Raw genomic sequence first — 12,723 nt, 5'->3', positions numbered from 1 at the left:
CAGAAATTGCATATTTTGAGAAAATTACAGCAAACATCAATATTTACCTTAAACCCCCTTCCTCAAATTCATTTTCCAGGTAAAACTGGTGATACTGCTGAATTTTCCTTGCATCAAAAACTACTTTGAACTTTTTGACAAATTATACTGGTGCACCCATATCAAACCCTTAATTCTATTATTAAGTTTCTCACTCCCCCCACTTTCTATTATGTATAAAAAATAATACTTTTCAAACTTAGAGATGCCATTTATTTTCCTCTTCACTATATTACTCAGCAAAATAGAAATACTTCTGAAGAATTTAGATTGAATTTTTATTAAGAACACCAAATTAATTGTAACTTTAGTATTGCATTCAATTCTGGTCACGGCATTGCAAGAAGGAATGAAGGCACTGGAAAGATGGTACACAAATGATAGTTATGCAAATAGATTGAAGTGGATGGGATTATTCATCATAGAGCAAAAAACACGAAAAGACTTTGATCAAGTCAAGTCAAGTCAAGTCAAGTCAAATTTATTTGTCACATACACATACTCGATGTGCAGTGAAATGAAAGTGGCAATGCCTGCGGGTTGTGCACAAAAATAATTACAGTTACAATAAATAAAGTTAATAAGTTACTAAACATAGCACCAAAAGTGTCGACAAAAATTTAGTCTCTGGGGTTATCAAAGTTGACAGTCCTGATGGCCTGTGGGAAGAAGCTCCGTCTCATCCTCTCCGTTTTCACAGCGTGACAGCGGAGGCGTTTGCCTGACCGTAGCATCTGGAACAGTCCGTTACTGGGGTGGCAGGGGTCCCTCATGATCTTGCTTGCTCTGGATCTGCACCTCCTGATGTATAGGTCCTGCAGGGGGACGAGTGTAGTTCCCATGGTGCGTTCTGCCGAACGCACTACTCTCTGCAGGGCCATCCTGTCCTGGGCAGAGCTGTTCCCAAACCAGACTGTAATGTTGCCGGACAGGATGCTCTCTACAGCCCCAGAGTAGAAGCAATGAAGGATCCTCAGCGACACTCTGAATTTCCTCAGTTGTCTAAGGTGGTAAAGGCGCTGCTTAGCCTTACCCACCAGTGCGGCAAATAGCGGTTTTCAAAGTCATTTAAGGTGTTTAGACAAAAGGATGGAAAATAAAACCTTTTCATCCTAAGGTCACTAACCAGAGGACTGAAATGTAACATAATTGAAAGAGAATCAGAGGCAAACTGAGGAAATATACAATCACACCTGTGGTTTGGAATTCACTGCCTGAAAAGCTGGTAGAAGGAGATTCAACAGGAAAGGAGTTATGCTGAAAGAATTGGCAATTAGAGGATTGCACGCAAGGTCCAAGTGCGTGACACATGGAGTCGCTCAAGCCGTCTGGGGGACATGGCAGCTTATAGCATACACTACCAATGCATGCAACAGGTACATTCTTACATTTAAAAAGCAGCCAAACGGCCAATTTTTGTGCTGTAAAAAATGAGGAAGAAGCTGGAGGATCTGGCGGAGGAAGAGGAACCAGCAGAAGGGCTGCCAAGCCCGCGGACGCAAGAAGCAGCTGGGAAGACGTCTGGCCAGCCGGCGGGAGAAGGGGAAACCCGGCCGGAAGGGAGGCAGGAGAGCAAGGCCGAGAAGCAGGCGGCCACCGACCAGAGGAGGAGGAAGAGGAGCCGGGGAGAGGCCGATCGGCAGTAAAGGCCGAGCAGCAGCGAGAGCTGGACTGGGCGCTGGGAGCCGAGGCGGAACAGGCCACACGGCCCTGCTAGGCAGCCCCAGCCTAGAGGTGTTGAGCGGCGGTCAAATGGAAGCGGAGCCTGACTGACGGAGATGGCAAGCGGGGAGAAGGGCTGGAGGGCCAACAGGAGCGGCGAGGGGCCGAAGAGCCGCAGGAAGCGAGGCGCAGAGCAGGGGCGCTGAGCCTGGAGGAGCGAGGAGCACAGGAACGGGGAGAGGTGTCGGGACACTTGGAGCACCGGGAGGGAACCGGAGACGTGCTGATGGGAGAAGACCAACTGGAGGGTCCGGGAGAAGCCGAGCTGCAGCAAAATGCAGCCGCAGCATTGAACTGCAACACCCTCTCATTAGGACTGGCAACAGAAGTCGTTCCAAACATAAAATATAAGAAAATGACGAAGCAAAGAGGGCCCGCTGCACTGAAAGCCAGAGTAAGTGATTGCCCGTAGTACACAACGTGCCCTCCAGTAGGCGTTGTGTGGCAACGGGTCAGGGACCGGGACCTCGCCTGCCATGCAATCCCCCTATAGGAATGACTGGATTGATTATGTAGAACAAGTAAACACGATGGGCTGAATACCAACTTTGACATTGTAATGATTCTTTGACTTGATATCACTGAACCTTGCAACCACATTTTGGTCATCGTAAGTACTGACACGGTGTAGTAGTCCTAAACTCAATGATGTTGATTAATGAATGTTCCAGCTTTTAAGTTTCAGAAGAGCTTTTTCCCACTTTTTATTTAATCTCATCAACGGCACGGTGGCGCAGCAGTAGAGTTGCTGCCTTACAGCGAATTCAGCGCCGGAGACTCGGGTTCGATCCCAACTACAGGTGCTGTCTGCACGGAGTTTGTACATTGTCCCCATGGGTTTTCTCCGAGATTTTTGGTTTCCTCCCACACTCCAAAGACGAACAGGTATGTAGGTTAATTGGCTTGGTAAATGTAAAAATTGTCCCTAGTGGGTGTACGATAGTGTATTATGCGGGGATCGCTGGTCGGCGCAGACCCGGTGGGCCGAAGGGCCTGTTTCTGCGCTGTATCTCTAAACTAAACATATTCCATGAGGGATAAAAATGAGGGAAATAAATTGTGGCAAGTATACCAATGATCTGGAAACACAGAAACTCCCAATAACAATCGCCTACTAATCGCATTCACAAAAGGGTGGATAATGAAATACAATTCCTATGGAGTACATCTCCAGCCACCATTAACCCCAAGTTCAACAAAAGACAAGTCTTAGAAATTGAGGTCGAGGACAATTTCAAATAATTCACTTATTAACTTTGAAATCAAAATATTACATGGAATCAAAAACAGAAAAGGCTCTAAATATTCAGCAGGACAACAGAACTAATGGTTCCTATCAATGATTCTTCATCAGACTAATGTTACTGTCAGACAATAAGGCAAGCATCAATACAGAACAATTAAGCTACATCTTTTTCAATGCAAATTGGCAACAAAAAAGTTAACTTGCTTACGTAGTTCTGCACTTTGGATTCTGCCAAGGACATGCCCAAGATTATAAACCTATTCTAATTTATATTTGGTTAAATTACTGTTTTATTGTAACTTTTATTGTTAACAGTGGCATTGAGCATCAATTATATCAGAGTCAGATACAAATTAAGTAGCTGTTCGCATTGAACTTTGTCCCTTAAGCCTTCCAAGTGTAACAAGACCCAGTGGTAAACTGTAGCAATCATGCTTTATTGAATTACTACTGGTTGCAAATTTTTGTGTGTCATCTTGCTTTGGATGAACCCTTAGTCAAATCTAACATTTTAAAAAAGCATATAACATATATGTTATGGTAAGAAATGTTCTTACAAATGTCGCTGTAGTCAATAAAGATTCTGATAAAGAATTATTGATACGAAACATTAACAGAAACAAAAACATGCTGGAAATACTGAGCAGGTCAGACCACATCTTAAGGAAGAGAAACAAAGTTAATGTTTTGGGTCAGAGACTCGTTGCTACAACTAGGTGGTCATAAAGGATCTCCAACTTGATATTTATTTTTCCACAGATGCAGCCTGAACTCTGCTCAGTATTTTCAGTTTTGTTTCAGATTTCCAGCATTTGCCTTTTTATAATTTTATTTTGGATTTTCACTATTCTAGAGCTGCCGAGTGCTTTCAGCACTTTGTTGCTTCATTTTTCCAACGTGTGATTTTCTTTGATTTTCAAAGGTTGACTAAGAACCAGTAATCAAGTGAAAATTTAAAGAGTAATTTATTTAATTCTGAAATTATTGAATCATTCCCATAAGAGCAAATGGTAAATATGATCACTGGGCGGCACGGACTTGGAGGGCCGAAAAGGCCTGTTTCCGGCTGTAGATATATGATATGATATGATGATTCCTTACGTTTTATTGTCAGGAAACATGAAGAACGAAGCATTCTTCACTGAACTGAAGTAGACAATTAAGATAACGATGATAGAAAAAAAGTTATCACTATCATAACTGCAAGTGAAAAGAAGATTGATAATTGAAAAGTCCCAGAAACAGACGGATGACATAAGTTGGTAAAGGAGGTAAATGCAAGCCAGGGAAATGAGATAATGTTGGAGGGCTGTGAAGATATTCTTTATCCATTTTAAGGTGGTAGGCAATACTGACAAAACCTGCTATTACACATCACTAGAATCCTCAAGTGTAAGTTGCTAGGTCACTTCAAAGTTAATTAAAACACATAGTCTGGGACTGAAATTATAAACTTGCAACCTTTGCATTATCTGTTGGTTTTTTTAAGGTGCAAGTAAACAGCTAAGTCCAGAGTAATTGTTGATTGTTGTTGATTTATGTTTTGGAGTAAAGAAACTATTTGGCCAAGGAGAGGACAGTAGAATGTAAAGTGCTCCGCATGGTTAGTATGAACTCGCTAGCCATGTAAGATAAATGGCCATTCAACCACAAACTATCTGCCAGAATTTCTGCTCCACACACTGCTCTCAGTGTTCCAAAAGTTACTGGAAAGGGAACATTCAACAATGTATGTATTTAGGCCAAAATGAACAGGCAGAGGAGACCGTAAATAACAATAATTAAGAATCTTGGGAAAAGGATTTTATTTTAAACAAACTAAGACCAGGGAACAAGTTAGAAAAAAGTTAATTGCAGCAAGTTGAAAAAATGATAATCTAAAATAATAACCAAGTGTCCAACAGTCCATTAAACCTCACTTACTTTGCATAAACCAGTGTATGAAAGAGTGGTAACACATTTTAAATTACACATGAATTGGTATTCATTCAATTTCTAACATATGACCAGCACAATTCATATTCTTTGAAAAATAATTTAATACTTTGAGCATTGTACAAATGTTATGAACATGGGCATGCACCTAAGCAACATAGCTAACTGGATATTAAATGTTTAATAGCATGTTTTTGTTAAAGGATCAATGAAGAGATATTATGCTAGATGTGCAGAATATTACATTGATGATTAATCTATTACATGGTATAAGAATAACATGCTCAAAAAGATATGAAGATCATACTCACCCACCCACAAAGCACAGGATATAAAACGCAAAGTAAAATATAGCAAAAGGTCCAAAAGTGACTAGAAAAAGAACGACACCAAGGCATCCCCATCCCCATATGGAAACATCAGCCTGAAACAACAAAAAAACTGTAAGCAAGAATGTGGTGAGGATGTGAACACAAAAACATCTGTCAAATATGTTTGATGATTAAAAACCAAACTAATTTGCTGCTTAAATAAGGTATTAGTGGGAAATCACAATCTAATTAACCAAACGAAATCAAACTTTCACCAAGCACAAATTTAACACCTGGGACAGAGCTTTCCTAATAACCAATACCACATATGGAACCTACTGTGGCCCATGAGAAAATACACTATTAACCAATTTCTGCAAATGAAATCATTGTAGCTCAACTACATTTTTGATACTCTCAGCACAAAATGCACAAGTAGCTTCAATGCAAGATTGTACTCAAGAAAATAATATTTTTCTAAATCAATAGCTTTTCGCACTAGCTCATCTGAAATGTACTTATTCTAGTCAACTCTTAATTAAACTTGAGATCTGTCCTTTCACATTAATTCTAAACATCCTAGCTACTTTTCAGGCACTTTCAATGAAAAATTAGGTTTGATACTGACATCTCACCAAAACAAAAATGCATTTCTATATTATTATTCAACCCAAAGCTATGACAAATTTATTTACTGGAAATGGAATTATAAAAGAGCAAATAAATACATCAAGACAATTGCAGCAGCAATCAAAACAAAAGAAGACACTAACTAGTGAATAAACAACCAGCAATGATGGTTGTGAATACATTAAGGTCTTTTAAAGCACAATTCTGAAAGACAAATAAGAGTTGGGTTTGAAAAGTTTAGAACTAGAAAAGATAATGCTTCTTGTTCCTAATTAGGTCTTCAACTGGTGGGGTATGTTGGAAGTTATTGAGCATTCAGTACTCACATGTTCACTCCATCATTGCAAATACTTAGAATATAAATCAGAGTTAAGCTACTGAGATCATGAATGAAGATGCTTTAATTCTAGAAGTGGTTTCACTCATTGTCGATACCAAGACGACAATGTTCTTCAAAGAACATATGAATGAAAAGATTTATTAGAGCTTTTATCTGGATAACCCAACTTCATTTCAATCTGCGGACACTTTATTTCGGATAGGGTGAACTGAAATACCTCAAGCACAAGAGCCCTCTTCCGCTAACGATCTGTGTGATTCAACTGGCTGGAAAATTCTCAACCTCTCGTTTCTGCAGTCTGAGATTCGCATCTGCATCAAAAGTGCCTCTGTCGCATGGGTGCCCAAGAGGAGCATGGTGACCTGCCGTAAACCACGGTCCAGGAGCACTTAACACAATTATTCAACACAATTATTCTCTTCAAACTCATCATTAAGCACCAAAACATGGCTCCTGTACCTCCCTCTACAGTTGGATCCATGACTACCTTATCAGCAGTCCTCAATCGGTACAAATCAATGAAATCTCTGATAATCCTTGAAATAGACCAGCTCATCTTCAACACCACCAACCTTCAGATTTACAACAGATGTACAATTTTTGACACCTTTGACATGATGTCACCACGTCAGTTTCTTCTCCTTTCCCATTTAGTTCCCTCTACTACAAAGAGGGCATCTGTGAAAGAGGGTGATTAACACATCTGATGATATAAATAAGAGTGACATTAAATCTGAAATATAGCAACGGGTCGAGGTTAAAATAAAATCTGAATGTTGGAAATGCAATTTAGAGGATTAAATTGGTTGATTATAGCGGTAGAGTTTCAATCTTACTGCGTCAGAACCCCAGGTTCAATCTTGCCCCCTCCTCCCCCACCACCACCACCACTGCCTCCATCTCCCCCAGAGTCACTGACGCACTCCACCTTGGAAGCAACAGCAGGTGTGAGGGAAGGGAGCCCCACAGTGACCGGGAGGGCACACTAAAACACAAAGTGCTGGAATAAATCAGCTGACGGAATCAGTTTAAGGAAGGGTCCCAACGTCACCCGTCAGTGTTCTCCCGAGATCCTGATCCACTGAATTATTCCAGCACTTTGTGTCCTTTCGTTGGGGAGAAACGGTCCACCTTGCAAGTTGGGATTGGTGTCGGAAACCGGGGCTTTAAACGGCCGGGAACACGGTGTGAGCCAGGGACGGGTCGGTAGATCTGTTCGCTATATCATACCTGTTAAAAGGGGGGTCATTAAAATAAGGGTTTACTGTACTGTCTTTGCCAAACTTTTGGAGAGAAGATTGAGAGCATAAGTAATTCTTTCACGATGGAGGGACAAACTGGAAAGACTGCACACCACTCGCAATGCCATCTCAGGAAATTTTAACTGATTTTTTTTTTTTAAATACGGATTATTGGGGTGGGTGGACCATCAGTTGCCAGAGAATCAGTGTTCAACCTGTACTTTTATTTGTGCAAATTAAATAGTATCAAACCAATCGTGAACAAACCAACCAGTTTGCAATTAAGATGATGGCTCCACTTTGCTAAACCATATTTATACACCAATGAGCCAACACATTATGACCACTGGTAGGTGAAGTGAATAACATTGATTATCATGTTAGAATGGCACCTGTCAAGGAGTGGGATATATTAGGCAGCAAGTGAAGTCAGTTCTTGAAGTTGATGTGTTGGATGCAGGAGAAATGGGCAGGAGTAAAGACCCGAGCGACTTTGACAAGGGCCAAATTGTTATGGCCAGACGACTGGGTCAGAGCATCTCTGAAACGGCAAGGCTTGTTGGGTGCTCCCGGTCAGCAGTGTACTACCAACTGTGTACTACCAACAGTGGTCCAAGAAGGGACAATGAAGGTTATCCCATCTGCTCCAAACCGACTTGTCTACTGTGGCACAAGTCACAGAAAATTTTAATGATGGTCACGGGAGGAATGTGTCACAATACACAGTGCATCGCACCCTGCTGCGTTTGGGGCTGCAGAGCCGCAGACCGGTTAGATGACCCCTGTCCACCGTCCAAAGTGCCTACATTGGGCACGCGAGCGTCGGAACTCGACCTTGGAGCAGTGGAAGAAGGTCACCTGGTCCGATGAGTCCAGTTTTCTTTTAGATCAGGTGGATGTGTGCGTGTACATGTGCGCTGTTTACCTGGGGAAGTGATGGCACCAGAATGCACTGTGGGAAGACAACAAGCCGGTGGAGGGAGTGTGATGCTCTGGGCAATGTTCTGCTGGGAAACCCTGGGTCCGGCCATTCATGTGGACGTCAATTCGACACGTGTCACCTACCTAAACATCGTTGCAGACCAGGTAAACCCCTTCATGGCAATGATATTTCCTGATGGCAGTGGCCTCTTTCAGCAGGATAATGCGCCCTGCTACACTGCACACATTGTTCAGGAATTGTTTGAGGAACATGATGAAATGTTCACGGTGTTGCCCTGGCCTCCAAATTCTTCAGATCTCAATCAGATTGAGCATTTGTGGGATGTGCTGGATCGACAAGTCCGATCCACGGCAGCTCCACCTCGTAACTTACAAGACTTGAAGGATCTGCTGCTAATGTTTTGGTGCCAGATACCACATGACACCTTCAGGGTCTTGTAGAGTCCATGCCTCAGCGGGTCGTCCCTGTTTTGGCGGCACACGGTGGACCAACAGCATATTAGGCAGGTGGTATAATGTTTTGGCTCATCAGTGTATATGTAAACCGATAAACAGGGACATTGCTCAAAAGGCCAATTTAAAATTTACACCGCCTGCTACAATACTCAAATTTAAAGTAGTGTCGGCAAGAGAGACAGTAAAACCTAGATTGTTATCAAATCTTCCTAATTTGCAAATATCTTTGAGGGAAGAGGTTATGGAAATTCATGTTCTTAGCCGAGTAAAATAGACAATAGACAATAGGTGCAGGAGTAGGCCATTCAGCCCTTCGAGCCAGCACCGCCATTCAATGCGATCATGGCTGATCACTCTCAATCAGTACCCCGTTCCTGCCTTCTCCCCATACCCCCTCACTCCGCTATCCTTAAGAGCTCTATCCAGCTCTCTCTTGAAAGCATCCAACGAACTGGCCTCCACTGCCTTCTGAGGCAGAGAATTGCACACCTTCACCACTCTCTGACTGAAAAAGTTCTTCCTCATCTCCATCACAGGCAAAAGAAAACAGATCAAAATCACAGTGATGCCATGTCCAGCTATGAATGAAAAATCAAAGAAAAAGTACCACACAAAACCAAATGATATACACATATAGTTAAATTTGAATGATACTTTTTCATTATTGTCTTGACTCTTCATGATTTTTAAGTAGCTCCATTTACAATATCCTCCTCTGATTGAAGGAAACCCATACCAGCATCTTCCACACAACAAAATTGCTCATCCCTAGGTTTATTATTCTGGGTACATCCCTTCTGCACTCTTTGAAACCTGTGTGGTCCTGAAGAGCAAGGCTCACAACTGGGCAGTATTCTGGACACAGCAAAACAATATTCAACTGTGGCCATATTTTATAAAGAACTAGATAGGCGTGGACCCGTTGGGTCCAAATCTCTCCTGCGGGCACTCTTGCGGGTGCATCAACCCCCGTTGGGTGCGAACCTCTCCTGCAGGCCCGGCAAACCTCCCCCAACTGATCCAAAACTCTCCAGCAGCAGGAGCGCTCTCCTCCTCCCCCCCCCCCCCCCTCATTGGCCGCCACTCCCATCGTTTGTGCGGGTCCCACCCCCCTCCGAGCGGCAAGCCTCCCTCAACTGTGCACGCGCAGATGCAGCGGCCATCATTTTACGTAAGTATCAAAGTTGAAAAAGTAATCGGTGGCCATCTTACGCATGTATTAAAGTTTAAAAAAGTGATTTTTAAATCTCTCCGCTGGAGAGCTCTCCTCACCCACCCCCTCATTGGGCCCCACTCCTGTCACGCGCGTGGGTCTCACCCCTCACCCCCCCTCCCACTCCGAGTAGCAACCCTCCCCCAACTGCGCATGCGAGGATGCGGCGGCTATCTTATACAAGTATTAAAGTTGAAAAAGTGATCGGCGGCCATCTTACACAAGTATGAAAGTTGAAAAAGTGATCTTTAAATCTCGCCTGCAGCAACCCTCCAGACGCAGCAACTCCCATTAGGTGCAAACCTCTCATGCAGGCCCGGCAACCCTCCCCCAACTGACGATTCGTGGACCTGTCGCCGGGTGGAGTGTGTCCCCCGAGGTTGTGGGCGGGCAAGGGGGGACAGGGAACAACTCGTGTGGCCAGAGTGAGCCATGGACCCGAAACCTCTCCTGTAGCTAAGCAGCGATAGCCTTCTTGTTGGACCCTCCGCCGTCGCGCTGCACCACTGGAGGAAGGTCAGGCGCAGGTCTTTCAAGGCGGGAGCAGGTCCTCCCGCCGGGGGGGGGGGGGGGGGGGGGGGAGCACATTTAAAGTTTATTAAGTTAATTGTTTTAAAAAAGTAACAAAACTTGATTTATTGAGATCGCAGAGGAATGATGAGTAGGGTGGGCCTAAAATTGTTGTGCTATCGTGTGCTGTTTTGGCTGTCATTCGAGACAAATATAGCCACAAACCCACATACAAGATGAGAGTTTTAGCACCATATACCAGACCAAGTGGACCCGTTGGGCCCAAACCTCTCCTGCATTGGTGCAGCACCCTCTCCTCCCCCCACTCCATCCTCCTCAACGCCCTTCCCCTCCCTCCACCCCCCTCAATCCCCCTTATCCTCCCTCCTCCAACCCCCCTCCCTCCCCCCCCCCTCAATCCCCCTTATCCTCCCTCCTCCAACCCCCCTCCCTCCCCCCCCCCCCTCATCCTCCCTCCTCCAACCCCCCTCCCTCCCTCCCCCCTCCTTCGGAGATAGATTTAAACTTTAAAATGTGAATAACTTTAAAAATATAACACCGATTTCAATGAAACTTCGCCCATTAGCACCAAAGGGATGATGGTGAGTAAGGTGGGCCTAAAATTGTCGCATTTTCATGTACCGTTTTGTCTGTAGTTCAGGAATAAACAAACAAGAGTTTTATTATACTAGACAACCCGTGGACCCGTTGGGTCCAAACCTCTCCAGAACAAATATGAACAGCGAGGTACGTTCCATAATCCTAACCCAATCCAAGAACATTGAATGACAGAGAACCGTCTGAAAGAACACCTCCAGACTCAGTTTTTAATTTATAAACTCAATTAACTTAAAATAACTATTTTTTATAAAAGTTTAGAACATTAAAATTGTTATTCATTTATTTAGGTGGACAAATTATGTTTACAGACAAAAACCACATCCAATACAGTTATGTAGTGCAATCTTCAAGTTTACAAAATTAAGAAATTATATACTATTAATGAGTTTGATAGCCGAGCATTAGTACAGTTGCCTGTCATCAGGAAAACTGAATGGCACAGTCAAAAGCAAATATGGGAATAGCCCTAAAAACTTTTGCGTTTCACAGCTTTCTCAGATTATGCCAAAATTGATTAAAGCCAATCAAGTACTTTTGAACTGTAGTGGCTTTGACAAAATTGGCATCACATCCCTTGGCAAGGGCTGTTAAACCAAGGCTCTCTTAAGTGCACACAAATGATTCCACAACAACGAGCAGAGCAGTTATCCCTAGAAATATCACTGAAACAGCTTATTTTATTATCAAATTGTAGTTGTGGGACTTCACTGCATACTAATATACTGCAATGTCACATTAGTGAATATACTTGCAAAGTACTTCACAACTGAAAACTGTGACCTTTGGAGCATACCGAAAAACACAAAGGCCTGAATTATATTTTATTATCACATTGTGGTTGTGGGACTGTGCTACATGCAAATTTACTGCAATGTCACATTGGTGAAGTGCTTCACAACTGTAAACTGTGACCTTTGGAGCATCCTGAAAAATACAGAGGCCTGAGTTACACAAGTATCCCTTCTTCCTGCTGCTCTACCAGATAGATACCTTAGAACATGAAGTTTTGTTTTTTTTAAGTCATAAACTTCCACTTTAAGCAAAGAAGTCATATTACTACAGACACTTTAACTTAAGTTTTATTAATGAAAGTCAAAAAAGTGTAATTAAAGATAAGTTTCAGCTTCAGAGTATTTTCCTTTTCTAACAAAAATATCTCCTGACTTTAAATTTGGCAAATATAACATAATTGGGTATCAAAGTAGTAGTAATTTTTTTGTTTAGTTTAGAGATACAGCGTGGAAACAGGCCCTTCAGCCCACTGAGTCCATGCCGACTAGTGATCCCCACACACTAACCGCCGAGTAGTGATCCCCGTACACACACGAGGGACAACTTACAATTTTACCAAGCCAATTAGCCTACAAACCTGTACGTTTTGGGAGTGTAGGAGGAAACCGGAGATCCTGGAGAAAACCCATGCAGGTCACGGGGAAAAAGTATAAATTCCGTACAGACAACACCTGTGATCAGGATCAACCAGGGTTAAGTTTCTGTTTATCGAACCTGCAGTAGAA

The 12,723-nt window shown here is 42.9% G+C and overlaps 1 protein-coding gene across 3 annotated transcripts in view; it reads right to left on the bottom strand.

The window, feature by feature from the left end:
* Positions 1–12,723, bottom strand: part of snx13 (sorting nexin 13) — a 125,705-nt gene that overhangs the window by 87,460 nt on the left and 25,522 nt on the right. For 2 of the 3 annotated variants that reach the window (XM_078421885.1, XM_078421899.1), the window contains exon 2: positions 5,254–5,366. In XM_078421885.1, the coding sequence (XP_078278011.1) occupies positions 5,254–5,366 (113 nt within the window). Of the gene's footprint in view, positions 1–5,253; positions 5,369–12,723 lie in introns of those variants that run through there. The other variant, XM_078421892.1, reaches the window with a different exon arrangement.

Source organism: Rhinoraja longicauda, chromosome 2, assembly GCF_053455715.1.
Source record: "Rhinoraja longicauda isolate Sanriku21f chromosome 2, sRhiLon1.1, whole genome shotgun sequence".
Taxonomy (NCBI): Eukaryota; Metazoa; Chordata; class Chondrichthyes; order Rajiformes; family Arhynchobatidae; genus Rhinoraja; species Rhinoraja longicauda.
The sequence above is the reverse complement of the archived record's forward strand: the minus strand, read 5'-3'. Positions and strand labels throughout refer to the sequence as shown.